The sequence below is a fragment of the Mustela putorius genome, unplaced genomic scaffold, assembly GCF_011764305.1.
Source record: "Mustela putorius furo isolate JIRA1106 unplaced genomic scaffold, ASM1176430v1.1 tig00000242_pilon_pilon_pilon, whole genome shotgun sequence".
Lineage (NCBI taxonomy): Eukaryota > Metazoa > Chordata > Mammalia > Carnivora > Mustelidae > Mustela > Mustela putorius.
Genome location: NW_025421325.1, coordinates 16,916,243 through 16,937,125, shown reverse-complemented (window position 1 = coordinate 16,937,125; position 20,883 = coordinate 16,916,243). Strand labels below are relative to the sequence as shown.

Below are 20,883 nucleotides of genomic sequence, written 5' to 3'. Positions count from 1 at the left end.
ATATTAATATTACTATTTTTCAAATGAGCAAATCACCTTGGTTTTAACTCATTGGAGTTAAACTCAGCAAAATCAAAATGAAAAGAGGTAGCCTGAATACTGTAAAGTTGAGAATATATTGGATAATACTATTAAAGCTCTATCAAATAGAAAAACAATTTAACTGTTAAATTTTTTGAAGATTCCTACTGCGTACCTCCTTAAACAGTAATGCTTTTTGTTGACTAAATCAACCAGGGTATAGGAAGTTTACAAACTGAAAAGTAACTTTCTAAAATTAAATTTCTGGTTTCTACAACAAAGGTGCACTACATGGAACCTTCCATTCTTTGTTCAAATTCAAATCAACCAAGCCTTTGTGCTCCCATTCTCTTTCTTCTTTCAAATTTCCATTCCTGTTACCATAGGAACCTGCTAGCTGACAAGCCTTCAAGCACAGCAACAGCCCAAGCTTAGCAAGGGGTATGAAAAGGGGACACAGTCAAAGGCCAAAATTTGACTCATGAGAATCAGAATTCCAATCTTTGTCACTCTACAAAGGGTCTGGTAACCATAGAAACTGTATCCTACTGCGTTTGGGAATATTATGACTAAATTCACTAAACGTGAAACCAACAGTGGAATGGCCTTGGAAATTCAAAATATGGTATTCATTATATTTCAGATCCAAAACAGAATAAGAAGTTATTCAAAAACAACTTTTTAGAATAATTCCATGTGATTTAAAATAAGATCCTTTAAAACCTCCTTTTCTGTAAAAATAAATTCTCAGTAACTTCTAAAGCTTTAAGAATTATTTTGTATTTAAAAATTCTAGGTTTGAAAAACACCTTTAATCCTACAATTATTCTTCTACAGATCTTAATTTTAAAAAATGTCTTGAGATAGGGTACTAAACACTTTCTAACAATATTTCAGTAAGGTGATTTACAGAAATTTGCCATTATGAGATGAACATGTTTATCTTCTTAAGTCAAAGGGGAATTCCCAGAGAAGCGATAAAACTTGACTTTTAAGGAAGTTTTAATATTTTTCAAATATCATCAATAGTTCTAAACTATGATCTTTCTCAAAAGATAAAACCTTACAAACAAAATTCTACCACACTTCATAATTTAATTGAAAATAAGTACTTTAAAGGTATTCCTTTAAAGTGATTTGTCATATAAGAAAATGAAAAAAAAAATTTTAAAGTTTTTTTTTTCAACTCAGAAATAACTAAATGCTATTAATTCCCCATTGCTTATATGTACATTTTTCAATTTAGAAGATTCTTAATTCCGGACTGGTTTCCCTGTCACACAATAGACTTCTCAAGCTACTTCATTAGACTGTTGTTTGCTTTGATAAAACCACATTAAGAGTAAACCCAAACAAAAGACAATAAGGGAAGTAAATCTGATAGGGCATGTAACCTGATGATACAAACCATGAATTGCAATCAAATTTCATTTTCTAAAAAGCCTACCAAGAAAATGTTAATAATTATTACTACATAGGAGTATATTACACTATTCTCTTACAAAAGACAACAACAACAAAACTTTCAAGGCCCATTCAAATACTGTCTACAATTGATCCCTTTCGCAGAAGATCCTTCCTTCTCTCTTTTGAATCCTTTCTTGTGGCATTTACCAAGTTCTTCCTTGTGTTTCAGTCATTGAACCAAAATATATTTAATAAATACTAACTCTTGGGTACTGTAACTGAGAACTAAACACAAAGAGTGGTTGGGATTATTAAAAATCAAGTTCCTGCACTAACCATTTAACTATTTTAAAAGCATGTGTTTCTTATAGAAAAATTTAAAAATATTAAATAAGACACAGGAAACATAAATTGTGCTAATTCAGGAAAACCACTGTTGGCCTTGGTGAAAATCCTTCCAGATCACTTACTCCGCATAAACACACACACATGTATTTTTTAACAAAAACAGGGTGATACCATATATAATGTTATCCACTCCTTTTTTTTCCTATTTAATAATGTATCAAGTATAGCCATTAGAATTTTGACAAAGATCAAGAAGAGACTATTTAATGCAGAAGGAACATTAGAGCCCTAGAGATGGGAAAGACAGGTTGCTCTGTTCTTTTGCTTAATTACAACATTTAAAAGTACAAACACATGATGCCTGCCTAAAGCTCTGAGTCACTTTGATTTACTCCCCAACCCTCAAAAGGCAAAGTAAAATACCAGTGTTCATAGTTATATGGTGCCCTTGGAACTGGGATTACCATCCCCATCAAGCACACTTCTATTTACAGCCGAAGGAAATTAACTGCTTAGGTATAATATAAACATGATCAAGACTACTCTCACCTCTTAAGGGACTTAAATTTGTTAATTAATACAAACATTTTTATTTTCTAGTAATTTAGCAGTTCCTATGTGTGAGGCACTTGTTGGATTTGGGGCATACAAAAATGAGTAAGGACAAGCCTTGATTTCAAAAGGAAAAGACTAAAAACAACCCAAAAGTCCATCAATAGGAATTGAGTGAAAAAAAAAAAAAAGAAAAAAAAAAAGTAAGGGCAATTTAACACCCACTAGGATGACTATTAAAAAAAAAGAAAAAGAAAAACAAACCCAGAAAATAACAAGTGTTGACAAGGATGTGGAGAAATTGGAACATTTGTGGCACTGCTGATGGGAATGTAAAATGGAGCAGTTGCTATGGCAAACAGTAAGGCGGTTCCTCAAAAAATTAAACACAGAATTATCGTATGTCCCAGCAATTCCACTTCTGGGTATATATATCCCCCAAAATTGAAAGCAGGAACTTAAACACCCATGTTCATAGCAGCGTTATTCATAATAGCCCAAAAGGTAGGAGCAACACAAGTGTTTGATGGATGAGTGGATAAACAAAGTGTGGTATACACATAGAACGGAATATTATTTGGATTTAAACAGGAAGGAAATTCTGGCATATGCTACAAGGATAAACCCTGAAGACGTTATGTTGTTGTTTTAAAGATTTTATTTATTTATTTGACAGAGAGAGAGAGAGAGCCAGAGTGGGAACACAAGCAGGGCAAGTGGGAGAAGGAGAAACAGGCTTCCTGCTAAGCAGGGAGCCGCATGTGGGACTCAATCCCAAAACCCTGGGATCATGACCTAAGCGAAGGCGCTTAACGCCTGAGCCACCCACGCGCCCCTTGAAGACATGATGTTAAGTGAAATAAGCTAATCACAAAAGGACAAATATCATGATACCTTTTATATTAGGTACCAAGAATAGTTAAATTCAGAGAGAAGAAAGAATGTGGTTGCCGGGGGCTTGAAGGAAGGTAGTATGGGGAGTTACTGTTTACTTGGTAGAGTTTTAGTTTTGTTAGATTAAAAAGTGCTAGAGATGAATAGTGGTGATGACTGCATAACGAGATGAATATACTTAATGCCATTGAACCTATAAGGGTTGGAATGATGAAGTTTGTATGTATTTTGCCAATTCTAAAAGAATTTTTTAATGAGCAATACCTATAAATACTACTATGGAATATCTATGATAAATTGTTAAAGGAACACAAAAAAAACAAATAGTATGACACTATACCAAAGAAAGTTGAAAAAATATACATGGACAGACATTACATAAACATTTTATATAAATATTATATTGCATTTACAACTTTTTAATGGAAGAATAAACAAAAACCTTTATATGACTATGTTTAAGAGGAAGGAAAGAAAAAGGTAGAAGGGGAAGGGCCAGAAACTAGACTTCTCTGAATGTATCTTGTTCTATGTATAAAGTTTCAAAACAATTAATTAGAAAGAAAGAAACTTAAACCAAAAAAATTTTTTAAAGTCATTCCTCAAAAAATGAAACATATGAATCTAAATAAGTATTGAGTTTAACCACACAGAGAAGTATTTAACTTTAAAATACAGTAATTTTACTATATGTCTGTGGTGAGTTACACCCCTAAGGACAAAAAGAAGTATAAAAAAAAATGAAACTCCTTTCAGTAATCATATTGTTAGTAATAATGCTAATATTCTTAAATTCTATAATGTGTATGTACATAAAGCTTTAGTATTAGAAAAAAGAGAAACAAGATTTTTAGATGTTAAATAAAAATTTTGCACTATTATTTGAATTGAAAGTATCGGTAAAAACTCATGATGTACTTTCTTTAAAAAAAAAAAAGTGTTTCCTAGCTTTGTCCACAAATAGGCCTAAAAATGACTATAAAAAAAAAAAAAAGTGTTTCCTAGCTTTGTCCACAAATAGGCCTAAAAATGACTAACCTAGGATCAATAGGCTTAGAACCCAAATAGTGGTCTCTAAATATCATTTCCAACTAAAAGGAACCAGTGCACTCTAAAGAAATCTCTGATTCAAACTTCAAGAATTTTAAGAAAATTCAGATTTTTAACAAAAGAGTTTCTTTGGATCATACCAAAAAGCAAAAAAGCCATGACAGACTACTAGGGTAGTGTCAAAAACCAGGAGCTACCTTGAAGAGGCTCCCACTACCAAAGACAATGCTATTAGAGTGCCAGTAGGAAGAACAGTAACTGCAATGGATTGAAACACATCAAATATGTTAAATCCATGAGTTTATAAAGATACTTTGGGGAAAAAAAAAAGACTTCATTGATCACCTTTGAAGCATGCCTGGGAATCAACTCATTATCTTAAAAACTAATAAATACTGGAGAATGATCAAGAATTTATCCTGTCTTTCTTATATAAACTGTATAGGAGAGTAACTTTGTAGCCTAACAGTCAATAAGAAGTTGTTTCTGTTTATAAAGCATTCCAGCCCAGCTGAGAAATGAAGAATGACAGAATTAGAGTATCACCATTTTGCAAAATTTTAATGAAATTAACAATCTAGGAGAGGATCATGAATGGCTGCCAAAATTATAAAGAGTGACAACCAGATATTATGTGCCTAAGAAGTTTTCTTAAAAAAAAATCAAAAAAGGAGACAGAGGAACTTGGTAAACAAAACCACAGGGATGCAATCAGCAAAATAAAGACTATGGGAAACTCTACAGGGCAAACATATTGTAAGAGAAAAAGGAGAGAGGAAAGGGAAGAAGAAATTATATAATAAAAAACACTTAAGAGACATAACAGTTGAATGCAATATATGAATCCTGATTTGAAAAGCCACTATAAAAAAAACTGAAATAATCAGAGTAATTTGAATTTACTAGAGAGTTGATGATATGGAGGAAGTGATAAAGATATGGTGCTTATATATTTTGAAAGAGTTTTACTTTTTAGAGGTAAATACAGAAATATTTATAGATGAAATTATGGTGTTTGAGATTTGCTTCAAAGTAACCCAGTTGGATTCGTAGTCATAAATGAAACAAAACTAGCTGTGAGTTGATAATTTTTGAAGCTGGATGATGGGTAATTGGTATATGGTATCCATTATACTATCTTATCTATATTTCTATAAAATTGAAATTATCTACAATAAAAGTTTTTTTTTTAAAGTCACAGTTTGAGTTTGGATAACATGAAGACTAGTTCAAACATGCTTTGCTCTTAATGAATCATCAAAGATACCAGCATTTTCAGCTTTTAGGTTCTGTGTTTCTTGTAGGATGTATCTCACTGCCAGCTTTCCCATACAACAGAAAATCTTTAATGAGGATGACAAAAGGAAACAAGAAATGGAGGCAAACATAAACAATCCCAAGAGTTTTTTCCTCTGATTATTCTTTAGCGGTCTGGTTTCTTTAAAAAACAAAAAAAAGTAGGGAAGCCTGGGTGGCTAAGTCAGTTTACTCTTTTTTTTTTAATTAAAAAAATTTTTAATAAACATATAATGTTCTTTTATCCCCAGGGGTACAGGTCTGTGAATCACCAGGTTTACACATTTCACAGCACTCATCATAGCATATACCTTCCCCAAAGTCCATATCCCCACCCACCTCTCCCGTACCTCCTCCCCTCCAGCAACCCTCTGTTTTTTGAGATCAAGTCTTTTACGGTTTTTCTCCCACCTGATCCCATCTTCTTTCATTTTTTTCTTTTCCTACCCCCCAAACCCCCCACATTGTGTCTCCACTTCCTCATATCAGGAAGATCATATGATAGTTGTCTTTCTCCGACTGATTTATTTTGCGAAGCATAATATCCTCTAGTTCCATCCACGTTGTCGCAAATGGCAAGATTTCATTTCTTTATCTAGGTTCTTTCCATAGTTTGGCTATTGTGGACATTGCTGCTATAAACATTTGGGTGCACGTGCCCCTTCGGAGCACGTTTGTATCTTTAGGATATATACCCAGTAGTGCAATCCCTGGGTCATAGGGTAGCTCTATTTTCAGTTTTTTGAGGAACCTCCACACTGTTTTCCAGAGTGGTTGCACCAGCTTGCATTCCCTAGGTGTCTTACTCTTGATTTCAGCTCAAGTCATGATCTCAGGGTAACAGGATCAAGCTCCGAATCAGGGACTACACTGGGCATGGAGCCTGCTTAAGATTCTCTCTACCACCCCCACATCTGACTTGAGTGTGTGGGTTCCCTCTCTCTCATTCTTTAAAAAGAAAAGAGTAGACAAGTGATCCATATTGTAAAGAGATGAATGCTTGTTCCACACACTAACTGAAGTTAATCAGGGTGATAGGCGATAAGGACTACTGCTTTGCATTCACACAGCACTTTAACTTTTCAGTTTTTACATATACATACCACTTACATTATTTGACCTTTTTTTTTTAAAGATTTTATTTATTTATTTGTCAGAGACAGAGAGAGAGAGCACAAGCAGGGGGAGTGGTAGGCAGAAGGAGAAGAGGGAGGGAGAAACAGAGGGAAAAGAAGCCTCCCCATTGAACGAGGAGCCCGATGTGGGACTCAATCCCAAGACCTTGGGATCATGACCTGAGCCAAAGGCAGATACTTAATCAACTGAGCCACCTAGGCATCCCATATCATTTGATCTTAACAACCTTATAAAATGGACAGTGAAAGACATTCACTTCCTAGAGGAAACCAACATAAAGAAGTTATAAAACTAGTTAGCAGCAAAATACAAAATTTCCTATCCCCATTTCACTAAACTGTGTCCTTCCTATCCAACTGTATTTAATTATCCAGTATACAGGGAAAGACAGTTCAGATCTCTTTCATTACCACTGCAGTCATAAATACCTGATAATGTGTGGTTGGTAAAGGTAGTTACTAACAATTTGTTGACAATTTGTTGTCCATGCTGGACAGCTCCCAAAAATTTACTTAGAAATTTGGATAGCTCAAAATGGTTTAGGAAACTCAGGAATGAGAAGTTTTATTTTGTTTTATTTTTTCCCTATCAAAAACCATTGGCAGGGGAAAAGATACCAAGTTAAGAACTCATAAAAATTTAGTGTGTATGTTTGTGTATAGATGAGTATGTTTTTGAAGGGAGAAAAAGAGAAATAATAAACACATTAGAAAAGATCTTTTCTTTTCCAACTTAATGACTTGAAACTTAACCCATTTATTTAAACATGTTCCAATTTCAATGAAAGTACAAAGAATCTTACACCTACAATGAAAGAACAGCCAACTGACTGACTGTGAATAATCATATTTGAAATAACCCAGATTTTGTATTTTCTCTCATCTGTGGTATCCTAGCTCACTATCATGTACTATTCTCTTCTGGGCACTCATTATGATTCACCAGATCAGTACAGGAATGAACCCAAAGCAGACTTGAAACATGGGAAAGCAGAATGATGCTAGCCCTAAGAAACTATCTTTCAACTCACCCTGTCCCACAGTGAACACTCAAAAATGTTCTTCAATTTGCTCCAACTACTTGCTCCTGGTAAAAGTTGACAGATACACTCTAAGATCAGAGATAAAGGGTGTCATCAGCAGATTCAAGTCCTTGTAAGGACCCAAGAATCCTCACTTCCATCTGGAAGGATGGAAACTGCTGAGTTTCCTGCCCTTTCCTATTACAGAAACTTTATACTCAAACTGTCTGACAATTCTGTCAGTGGCATCAGTGTCTTGATATGACAACCATGCAGCATTGTTTGCTTCAAAGAACTAGAGCTTTCTCTCAGAAAATATTGCCCACCTAGGTGCTTTCTCCTAATGTGTGGAATTTAAACAGAAGCAACCTTATTGCCAATAAAAGATCTAGACTACACATGCAACTCTAAGAGGAGGGTAGTGATAGCTTACTATGCCATTATTTTGAATGTCCCAAGAGCATACACCTAGGAATGCAAGTTCACTTGGAACAAATACATTATCTTTCTAGTACTTTCTCTTTAGGATCATTTAGAAATGGTAGTTGGAATAGAATCATCTGAAGTTAACCTACTGTGTGCCATACACTTTGCTAGCTACTTTATAAGTTTAATCCTAACAGGCCTTCGAGGTTTTTTGTTATTTACTGCCTTTTCACAAATGAAACCAAGGCTAAGGAAATTGTTAAGTGACTTGCTCAAAGTTCAAAGCAGAGATAAAAGAACCCAAATCAGTTCAAATATCTTGGTAACTTGCTTCTTAGTACCCTATTTGCTTTCTAAAGGAGTTATACTGACATAATGATACTAAAAACAAAGGTATTCCTACTTCAATTGTTTTGTAAGAGAATTGATGGGTTCAATACACAGTAAGGACTACTATGTCCAGAACCAAATTAATGTATTAAACCAATATCCATTTTTGTATCCTAATCTGATAGTCTATACCAAATCTCTTTACCAGTTAGACCTTATATAGTTAGAAGAGCAGAAAATGTTTTGTTCAACCGCTCTAGTAGTCTGGAATATATAAGATACCTTTCACATTTCAAAATCTATAATCATCTTTCTACAAATTTTCCCAGACACATTTATGTTAGTTTACTTGGAAGTAATGAATCTTTGGTTTTTGCCATAAAATGAAACATTCTAAAACATATAGGCTTCAATGTGCTGAAAGCACTGTAACAATAGATTACAGACTAAACTACAAAACATTATCGTATAATTATTAGCTCCACTTTACAAGCAAAGAAACTATGGTAAGAAAGTTCACATAACTTGCCTAAAGTAATACAGCTAGAAAGTGGTAAAGCTAGAATTCAAACCCAGGTTTGTATAACTCCAAAGCCTATGCTTCCTATTGTCACCACCTGCTGCCTCCTAGCTCCTATCTGGTAAACATATTATCCTTGTTCACAATTCTAAAACCTCTGTAGAAATGCATGCACACTTAATTAAACCTATTGTTCACTATAGCCATTAATTTGTCATAGTTTCTAAAGTAAAATAATTAAAAAGTTACCTGAAAAATTACCATTAGAAAAATTCATACCAGACAACACATTTTTGCAAAGTTGGGAGAGGTCAAGGGCAGAAAATTTATACCACCAAACCTTTTTTGTTTACCAGGAGTTATAATTCTTAAATTGATGTGATGGTAAAACCAAAAATTTTTTTTTAAATTTTAAGAATATTCAAATACCATAAACCCCCAGCCTAAAGGCTGAACAAAGAACTTACTTTACAAGATCACCTTCCCGTCAATAAGTAAGGGCTGAACTGTGACTATTATTATATTCTACTCTTTATCTGAGGTTTTATCATCAGCCAAACAGAAAAAATGTAATCATATCATAACTGGACAATTTTAAACTTCTGAATGGCTATTATCTTCCATGTTCCAGTGTTTCATATTTCTTTATAAAAGCATATCAAAAAATAGGTCAAGAGTAACATTCCCCAAACATGAATTCCTTAATCTACTAGAGTCGAATCTAAATATGTAACTTCTTAATGTAGAAGATATAGTTTAAAATAACATTCTTCTGGTTTTTTTTGTCAGACACATTCATTAGATTAGTTAATAACACAATATAAGAATCACTGTCTAGGATATGTCAAATAATAGATCAAGTCTTACCTCCATTGCTAAAGCTGCTGTCTGTTGGTCATAGTGATTCAGAAGATTAGGCATGAAGGTAGTATTATAAGGCAAATCTTGGCACATCCTCAAGGTAATGGGTTCACAAGAAAACAAACTGTGCCCACCTATATGTCCCACAAACATAGTCAACGGCCAAAAGTAGAAGACGATCCGACTCATAGCCATCCTTCCTGGATCTGAATGAGATTTGGTTGATCAGGCCTACTCAATAAGGATTTTAGATCTTTATATACCTGCAGGTCTCAGCTTGAAAGTATTTCTTCTATATCTTACTATTAAGTTCTTCAAACAGTTAAATACTCTTTGCACCGTCAGAGGTTTGTTAGCTTGGTCTCACAAAAGGCATTTGTTTTTGGTTTCACAATACGGGAAAATGACATCATCTTGTCTCTTCTTTTCATTTTATTACATAGGGCACATTTGGCCAACATATCAAGTTGATCAACCACATTCCCAAACAACAGATTCCATCTTAGGAGAAGAGCTATTTCTTCCTTGATTGAAATATCTGAGAAGTATTTTTTTAAATGAGAGATATTAGTAATTTCCTCTCAAAATATTGTAGACTTGATATTAAAGTCTTCGATGAGTTCAGTAAAGTTGCAGGATACAAAATCAATACACAAAAGTCAGTTGTGTTTCCGTACACCAACAATGAACTAAGAGAGAGAGAAATAAAGAAAACAATCTTTGATGACAGATATCAATCACACTGACCTCACAGATAAAATACATGGGTATTTCAGAAACATGGTATAGTTTTTCTACTTTATCATTTATGCGACAGAAATACTAAAACAATCCTTAACCAGAATTTAAAGGCAAAACTTCTTCCTTCAACTGTTAATATAACATATAGTTTAAGTTCTTATCTAGAATGGCAGTTTTTCCTTTGTCACAAGCTATAATTGATCCATTTTGAAAAGTTTATGCTGTTGTCATAAATTTAAATATCTGCCATACTTAGACAAATAAATAAAATCTTTAAATATATGCCATATTTATAACCAAAATTACTGAATTTAAAATTTGTATCTGTTTTAATCATTAATAGTGCATTTTTACATTAACTGACGTGGCAGAAGGTATCTGCGAAAACAGTGAAATATACGTAAGTTGAAAGATACGAATTCAAGTCCCTTACTAGCTGTGTAAGTATAAACATATCATTTAACTTCTCTGAACTCAGAATTTTTCTTTCTGAAAATACTCTCTCTCTCTGATAAGGATGATATGTGAGTGAATTATGAGATAATATATGTAAAAGTACTTTATAAAATGGTAAAGTAGCACCAAACATTAGGTAATTTTATCACTAAATTACACTTATACAAGGGCGATCTCCATCAACCAATATTGAACTGGCAAACAGAATGTTCTAAAAGTACTATCAAGAAATTTTTCCAACATTATATCATCTTTTCAGATAGTGCAAAAGCAGTATCATAGATGTAGAAATATTTGACTAACAAATGTTTCATTGTATAGCCAGGCTGCAGAGAATAAAAAAATCCCCCCCCCCCGCCCCCAAAAAATCACAGCAAGAATAGGAATGATTCTCAGTTACAGTTTTCAGTAAACTTTAGATTCTTTTCACTTGCCCCTACTTTTCCAGGGGCAAGAATACCTATCTTATTTGGGGCTGAGAGGGTGTGGGCAGACTGAAAGGTAGGTCTGGCAGGAAAAAAGCATTTACTAAGTTATGATACTTTCATTTGGCTTAATAATGATGTTAAATTTCATTTTGTTTTATATACATTGGTTATTTCTGTGTTTGTTGTGAAGAGCCTATGTTCAAAACACATGAGTTCAGATTCGCAAACTCTCAGAGATCCAAGTAAATACTAAAGCTTACCACGACAGCTTAGACTTTGAGACCTGGACCCTTTTTAGTGAAGCAGGGAAAGAAACTGTCCTTTGTTCACTATCAATGCTTGGGACTGCTGCATCCCAAGCTTTAGTTACTAAGCAGAAAAAACTATTTGGAGAAAATAAAGCAGTTGCTGAATCTTTCCAATTTCTTCCTCTAGTACATGATATTGAGTGGTGGAAGGGAAAAGGAAAGTCTAGGAATTGGGAATACTAAAAAATTGAATTAGAAACACTTAAGTTATGAGCAATCCCTGCCCCAAATGACTATTCTCTGTGCAAAATCTCTAAGTCAGAGATCTTTGCGACAGCTTTTTGGCCTGCCATATTTTTTTCCTCCTTCAAGCTGGCCCCAGAAATGTGAGGTCTGGTTACAGAAAACTGGTAGTAAACACAGTCGTTTATATTTAAGCTTAATTATGTGCAACACAGTAACAATTATGCATATCATTAAATATGTGTCAAATAACTACTGAAAGCTTTACTTGGTTACAGTATTAAAATATCCATGTAAATTCAGTTTTTGTAGTTTATTGCTTAGGCAGCATGTTCACCTGCTTTCAACTTAAAAAAATAAAAAACTAAAGAGAACATTGCTCTTTTTTGAACATGTACATAACACCAACAATTTTTCAAATTTCATTTAGACTAATTTTTTTTAAGATTTTATTTATCTATTTGAGAGAGAGTGCATAAGCAGGGGGCGTGGGAGAGGGAGAAGCAGGCTCCCTGATGAAGAGGGAGCCCAACGCAGGGCTTGATCCAAGGACCCTGAGATCATTTCCTGAGCCGAAGGCAGATGCTTGCTTAACTGACTGAGCTACCCAGGTGCTATTAGACGAATTTTTCAAACAGGTATTTCAAATTTATGGTTCAAAGAAGACTATCATATAAAAGAAGGAATGAGAACTATCTCATTGGGTTTTTAAAACTAGATGACACCCCCTTATACTTCTCCCTACTTTACTTTAAATTAGTCCTTTTCCTCCTATACAAGTGAAGCTTCCTACTGTCTTTAAAAAGTTTCCTTTATGCACTACAATACCCAAATTACCATGTATCAAAACACTTCTGGAAAATCTATTGTTAGGCTAGAGTAGGATGAAAATCTTAGTACCTTAAGACTATAGTTTATGATTATTGAAATAAAAAGTGAATTCAGGGGGCACCTGGGTGGCTCAGTGGGTTAAAGCCTCTGCCTTCAGCTCAGGTCATGGTCCCAGGGTCCTGAGATCGAGCCCTGCATTGGGCTCTCTGCTCAGCGGGGAGCCTGCTTCCTCCTCTCTCTGCCTGCCTCTCCACTTACTTGTGATTTCTGTCAAATAAATAAATAAAATCTTAAAAAAAAAAAAAAGTGAATTCAGTGAGACAAAAAGAAAATAAGGCAGTAAAAATCTTAAAAGAATATGTTTCCTCCAAATGAGAGGCTCTCTAATTTTAACGTGTAGTGGTAGATTCATGGATCCCCTTAGAGGTCTAAGAAATTTGAAACTCTGGAGAACGAACTACATTCTAATGGTCACCTCAGGTACTGTAACAAATGGTCTGTAAGTCACGTTTTGAGAAATTCTACCCTAAAACCAAGTAATTTAAAGAGAATAGCTATATTTAAATATTATACGCTTAGCAAAAGTAATACCTAAAACAAATTTAAAAAATAAAAGCAGATAAAGAATAACACTTTAATAGAAAAATGGGAAAAGGACATAAATTTACGAATGAGTTACAAATAACCAACAAACACATAAAAATATTTGACTTTACTAATAATGAAAAAAATGCAAATATGAGAGAACACTTTTGCCAATCTGACAGGCAGAAATAACAAATGAAAGAACACAGTATGGGAGAGGATGCAGAAAAGAGAACATTTTCAACATTCCAATAACTGGTTTACAGCTGGTATTTTAAAAATGGCTACTTACCTCAAAAGCCCTTAAAATGTGCACAATTTGATGTAACAAGTCTATAATTTATTCTACATAAACACACAAGTACACATGATGCATAATCAAAATGAGAGTAACACTCTATAGAATAAAAAACTAGAAATAACCTAAGTCTACCAATAAGGGATTCATTAAAAAAAAAAAAGTAGGGAAGGAAATAATGAAACAAGATAGGATTGGGAGGGAGACAAACTATAAAAGACTCTTAATCTCGCAAAACAAACTAAGGGTTGCTGGGGGGTGGGAAGGTTGGGTTATGGACACTGGGGAGGGGATATGCTGTGAGTGCTGTGAAATGTGTAAGCCTGATGATTCACAGACGTGTACCCCTGGGGCTAATAATACATTGTATGTTAATAAAAATAATTGTTTTAAAAAAACAAAAACAAAAAACAAAATATACACACTATGGTATAACCACATGGTGGAATATTATATAGTCAGTAACAACACACTAAGTAAAAAATAAAATTAAAACAATTTTCTAAATAGCATACATGTCCTATTTCAGTCAAAAAATATATACACAGAATAAAACCATTTCAACTGCTTAAATATATTATAAATGCTCTGAGATTTAACAGAAGAACCTATGGAACATTATTCTGTATATGGAATAATTAACTCTGCTAAACCTCCCAATGTGTGCTGACTAGCTAACAAGAATAAATACTAGTTGAATCACTGATTTATTGGCTGCTAATTAAGGAACAAGCAAAGGAACACTCTAATGCCCTACTGCAGGTAGTAAGGAAAGCCAAAAAGTGATGATCAATTTCGTTTGAGTAAAAACTGGTTTTCAGTACTGAAAAAAATCAGATCACTGATCAGCTGAATCAAACAGTGTGCACATTTTAAAAGAACTTTTGATATGCATTCCAAATCGCTCTTCAATAACAATGAGATACTGCTTCTAAACAGGACTGTGTGGATAGCAAAAAGTCATTTTTCCTAAGGTAGAGTCATCTACGGAAAAGCTATAAGTTGAAGTTCCAGATCTGCAGGAAATAGAGAAAATCCTGGACCCCATAAGGTCCTGCCAAAATATACCAACTCATTAAATAAAGGTTAACAGTCATTTTGGCATTCTTACTGAGATTATACTGTTTACTAGTAGAATCTGCAGCATCTCAGATAAATAAAGGGACCTGCTGAGTGAACATAACTGGAGCAAACAACTTCAGGGGTCAGGGGCCATCAAAAAGTGAGTGACATGGCAACAGCTATTCATGCCCTACTTGTGGGAGGAGAGGCACACTCACTTCTCCATACAGCAATGTGGAAAACTAAGTTGTCTGATTATCATTCCATCAGAAAACAAAAGGTCTAGATACATCTAATTTTTATAAATGTATAATATTAGGAATCTGATACTCCCTAATTACCAGTTAAATTGTAAAAGCCCTTAAAATAAAATAAGCTGAGTATTTGTCCCGAAAAAAAGCAATAAAGGGGTAGGAGATTCAATCTCGGAAGACTTTCTCCAGGCTAGCTACAAAACCAGACCCAAAGCACTTAGGTGGGAAAAGCAGGAGGTGGCAACTGTGAAGAGGAAAGCAGGCTGAATCCTGAAGAAAGACTGACAAAGTAGGTCCTGGGGCTATCAAGAGGGTCCTGCAAAAGATTAGGTTCAGTAATTCTATTCCAATTCATACTTTTTGTACAGAAAATGATCCATTTCATCATTCTTGGTTTAGATTTAATTTTCTCGACATCTTATAAACAACATTTTGCATTTCAAATTCAGAAATACTATCCGAAGGCTGCCTCACACACAATGGCTACAGTCGGAACAGGGGCGATATTCTTTTGTCTTCTTTCAGTTTTCCAAAAATGTACCGCAAGGGCTAGCAATGACTACCTCTAAATAATGAAGTTTCTTATTGTAAGAGAAACAAAATATACACTCAGAGCATAGTCACTGTTCTAAGTGTAACTTTCCTTTTCCTAAAATCCACGTGTTCTCTGGCCTTTTGTTTTCCACATCTTATTACATAAAAAATGAATGTATTCACAAAATTTTGTTTCCTGGTTGCTAAGTTTATATAGCTTCATATTTAATTCATAGGGCCTAGATTCCTATTAATCTCTGAATGAGGATCTCTTTCTGCTCTATGTCATCTGTCTAATTTTTAAAGTCCATCTGGGCATCTACCTACTACCACAAATAACCTAATCATCCAATGTGTTGAGTGATGATAAGGTTTATTAAAAAAAAAAGGAAAAACAAACACATCTAGGGTCAAATTAAAATGAATGATAGGCATCAAAATCCACCTCACTTTACAAATTAAAGATTACTTTTAAGACTAAAGAAACCAGAAGATCTTTTAACAAAAGATCTGAAAACAAAAATGGAAAGTTAATTGGTTATCTGAGTGGCTCAGTAGGTGGAGCACGTGACTCTTAATTTGTGCTGGGTGATGTGAGTTTGAGCCCCACACTGGGTGTAGGGGTTACTTTAAAAAACAAAATCTTCAGGGACACCTGGGTGGCTCAGCGGGTAAAAGCCTCTGCCTTTGGCTCAGGTCATGATCTCAGAGTCCTGGGATGGAACCTCACATCAGGCTTTCTGCTCCACAGGAAGTCGGCTTCCTCCTTTCTCTCTGCCTGCCTCTCTGCCTACTTGTGATCTCTGTCTGTCAAATAAAGAAATAAAATCTTAAAAATAAATTAAATAAATAAATAAAACCAAAAAACCCAAATCTTCAAAACACCAAAATGGAAAGTTCAAGGATGGCCAAATTCTGAACTTTAAAAAAAATAATAATTTTGGATTGAAATTCCAGCCCGGTTTTCCCTTTCCAATTAAGATCTACTCATCAGAAAATCCCCTAACATCAAACCCAACTTTTTCCCTTAGCAAGTATATGCTTTGACTGTAAAATTATTTCAGAGAGATAAAATCTGGAAATCAGGATTTTGTTGTTGTTGTTGTTCTGAGCTCACTAGCCTAGTTAAATACTTCATTCCTTGGATCCACCAAAAGTGTCAATAGTTCTTAGCAAAATGAAGTGAAAAGCACTTTGATGCAATCATCAGTTGAAACTCCTCCCTAGTCAGTGAAGAGTTCTTACTCTTTCCTCAAATCTTTATTGCAGAATTTCAACATTTACCAAATCACTCTTTTTATTTGCATTATTGGTCTTTTCATGGGAAGCTACAGCTTTAAGCAACCAAAGTTGTAGAGTTTTAGGAGTAAAAAAAAAACAACCATGAGGCCAACCATCACTCTCTTCTGTGAAAGGTAAAGATGTAAGAACTGTTTCCTACCACGTTTCCTAAAGAAAACAGAGTAAGAGAAGCCTAACATCAACAAACTAATAAGCTCAGAATTACTTTTGCGTATACAATCTTATAGTTTTACTAACAAACTAATATGAAATTTAAGACAGGTAGAGTTTTTCCTGAAATGGGAAACAGAGGACTTAAAAACTCCTTTTTCCTTTCCCAATGACAAAGCCTTCCACACTGTACTATACAAAGGAAGAATGTGCACTTTATTAAATTCCTCTCAACATTCCCTACTTCAATTATCTCAATCATGGAACTCTCAAGAAAAATCTACCTAAATATTCAAAGCACAAAATAAAGCTCAAAAGAATATCGTAGCTAAGATGAGGAAAAGAATGAAAGGGCCCAACAGTCATTCCTTCTACTATTAATGGGACGCTGTTATAGATTTAGGAGAGGTGAAAAGGTAGAGAATATTAGTAAGCGGATGAGATAAATAAAAAATATTAAGAAAGAGAAGGTAGGATGGTAGGTTTTATTCTCTTGATAGTTTCAAAACATTTGGCAGGTAGAGGAGGAACGTGTTATTTTACTAAATAAAAGGCAAGAGGGTAAGAGAACGGATGCATCTTTTTTTTTTTTAATTGACAGAGAGAGACAGCTAGAGAGGGAATTATATTTTATCTTCAACTCCATCCCTTCAAGCCCACCCATTAAGCTTTCACGCCTCTTTCCTACTTTCCCTAACTCTGAATCTTTTTACCCTTAACTGTGGCTTGGTAGTTCATGTAAATGACCTCGTCCCCACCCCACCCCCCAAGAAGATAGTACTGATTTGCTTAAAAGTATGGATGTGAAGCAGTATCTTGCTTCTTAATAACAGAACTAAGAATTTATCTATTCCTCACACTGTCAGCACACCACTGAAGACCAAAAGGCTGAAGAGGGAGGTAGCATCCCTCATGTTAGTCAGGTCTTTGTTTCCTTGCTTTGCAGTATTGGCTTTGCAAAGTAACCCAATTCCTGTAAATAAACATTACAGTCTATCAAAAGCACTTTTTTAAAATAAGATTTTGTTTGGATACTTTTATACAGCAGTCATTTTTATAGGCGTTGGGTCTGGTCTGCTGCTGCATCTGCCCAATTTCAGAAGAAAACCAAAATTCAAAATACCATTTTAATTCTGGGCAAAAAATTGGACCTCTTTTATTGGGTGCATACTTTTCAACTTCACATCTATCCCACAGCTAAATTAAAGGCACGCGCTTTTGTTCTTTAATAAAAAGAAAAGAAAAAAGAAAGAGAGAGAGAGAGAGAAAAGGGAGAGGGGGAGAAGCCCTCGTTCTCCTACAGAAGAGCACCTAACTCCAAGACTCCTGAGATTTAACGAGCTTCTGGGAAGATGTTAAAATGTCCTGAAATGCTTTTACAGCACCTTCATTTGAGAGGCCGTCTATTAATTACCCAGCAGTACCCTCACGGCAAATACACATTAGCATAAAAGAGGGCAGCGGGGGAGGCATCTGAGAGGCAGTGCAGACTTTGGAAACTGATGGGATGGAGGGGACAACTTTTAGGCACTGGAAATAAGAGGTCGGCCAAATGCTGAAACAACATCCAGGCAAGGGGCAATTCTAACGTGGGTCTCGGGCCGGCCCCAAGCACCCCGGGCGCCGGAGCCCGAGATGTATTGTCCTCCTCCCCCCACCCCCTCGGCCGCCGCGTCCTCCACCCACTCTCCCCCGAGCGCCACGCGCCCCCGCGGCGCCGACCCAGGGAGTGGGCGCCCAGCCCAGACACCCTCCTCCGCCCAGGGTTTGGGCGGAGGGTGGCCGAGAGGGAGCCGCGGTCCACACTCGCACAGGTTGCCCAGCGCGGGCTTAGGATGCAGAGGGTTAATAATCTCCCAGGCATCTGCCCATCTCAGCCTGCACCCCAAAGTCGGCTCCTCCGCACCCCTTCGGCGCGCTGTGGGTCCCGAGGAGCCCCTCCGACCCCCGCCACAGCCTGGCGCCGAAGGCTTTTGTTTTGGCCGCGACGAGAATAACGATCCCTGAGGAGGAGGTGCCGGAGCTGCTGGTGGCTCCTCAGCACAGGGTTAGGCAGAGGAACGGGCAGCCGCGGCGGCACCTCCTCATTCCCCACACTGCCCGCGCCCTTTCCCAGCCAAGCCAGCCGGGCAGCCGCACGCCTCGTCGCTCACCTCACACCTCGGGGGTCGGCCTCCAAGGGGGCTGCAGCGCCGGCCGCCCCGCGGGTCCCTAAGGTAAACGGAGCCAGCGAGGACCAACAGCGCGCGCCGCCTCAGAGCGAACGCGAGCTTTCGGGAGCGCCGGGGCGCGCGGCCGAGGGAGCGAGCGCGGCCGAGGGAGCGAGCGCGCCCGCGCGCGCGCACGCATGACGCAGGCGCGCTGCGCACCCTCGGCTGAACGCTCCCATTTTGGGCCCCGCTGAGAGGTCCCGCTCAACAAACCTGCACGGGCTTGTTCTCTGCGCCGTGGGGTGACGCCTTGCGCTGTCCTGCTCTGGCGGCGATCTTTCGAACTCTGCAATCGTTTCTTTTAAATGCACTCAGTCCTCTTTGCAAAACCCTCCCTGCCCTGCTGAGAAAACGCGGCGACTCTCATCACCCGAGCCCGGGATGCTATCTATCATCGCAAGACGACCAAAACCTGTTCTGAGAACGAGTGTGCTGACCTAGGGACTCGGGGATTGGAGGTGTCAGGAGTAGGGTTACAGATGTTGAGGGTGGCGCTGGTTGTAGATGGGATTGGGTATCTGGCCTGTTGCAGAACTTCATGCTTAAACAACAGAGCAGACTGGAGACCTTCCTGGCAACGGTTTATACTCCCGTGGCCAACACCTTAAGTGCACAGGTGGACTTTGTGGTTGTTGCTAGCATTCTCCCATCTTTTTCTCCGTAGAAAATGTTTCCCCTTTCTTCTTCTACATAAACCATTTCAGAAAGAATTCTTAAAGATCATCGAAACCCAATCTCTCATTTTTCAGATGAGGAAAAAGAACGCTCAGAAAGGTTGCGTGACTTTCCCACAGTCACGCAGCTTTTTAAGGGGAGTCTGGATTCATTCAAAGCCAAGGCTGTTCTTTTACTACATTGTACCTACCTTTCTTTCTCTTCCTTTTCCTCCCTTTGCAAGCTAGACGTCATAGGCATCATTTTGTTCTGTTGATAGCCCATGGTCTTAAGTAATACTGATCCTGTTGCCCAACAACGTGAATATACTTGCCACTACACAACTGTACACTTAAACAATGGTTAAAATGGTAAATTTTATGTTAAGTGTATTTTACCACAATTTTTAAAAGGTGCTCAATAAGTGTTAAATAAATAATGAGTATTGAGCTTAGATAGTCACAAATACAGTTTAATATCAGCTGTTGAGCTGTGGGAAAAAGCATAATAAATGAGATCTGAAGTGACATTTCAATTTTCTTAATAAACACTTGAGCAGTAACAGTTTGTTTGTTTTAAGTAATACTGATCCTTCAGCTGATTCTAAGCAAGCCAGTGTGTTCTGTTGAGCCAACACTGCCTTTTCTGAGGGTGAGTGAGGAGGCAAATATATATGAAAATCTGTGTGTGCTTGCTTTAATGTATTTCCAGATTTCTTGTACCCACAGAACCTCTGGAAGTGTGCAGCTAGTGTGTTTTTATGAAATTTGCACACCATCCCATGAAAACTGTCAGGTATAGGACATATCATAGCTCACGTGAGAAGGTGGGAGTGATTGATAAATTATCACTGCATGTATCAACATGATTAAATCTCAGAAATAACACACTGAAAAAAGTGAAGTACAAGATATGTAAATTATGGTGTCTCTTTAAAAACACATAGCCATATTGTGAATGCTTATACATAAAAAGCAGAAAAAATTGATAGGTATGCTACACACCAGTTGCATAGATAGTGATT

The 20,883-nt window shown here is 36.6% G+C and overlaps 1 protein-coding gene across 1 annotated transcript in view; it reads right to left on the bottom strand.

Annotated features, from left to right (window-relative positions):
- Window positions 1-19,284, bottom strand: part of FZD3 (frizzled class receptor 3) — a 96,347-nt gene extending 77,063 nt beyond the window's left edge. The window contains exons 1-2 of the mRNA XM_004775147.3: window positions 19,149-19,284; window positions 9,870-10,552 (exon numbers count right to left, since the gene is read on the bottom strand). Coding sequence (XP_004775204.1) covers window positions 9,870-10,058 — 189 coding nt within the window. The 5' untranslated portion in view covers window positions 10,059-10,552; window positions 19,149-19,284. The remainder of the gene's footprint in view (window positions 1-9,869; window positions 10,553-19,148) is intronic.
- Between the last annotated feature and the right edge of the window lie 1,599 nt (window positions 19,285-20,883).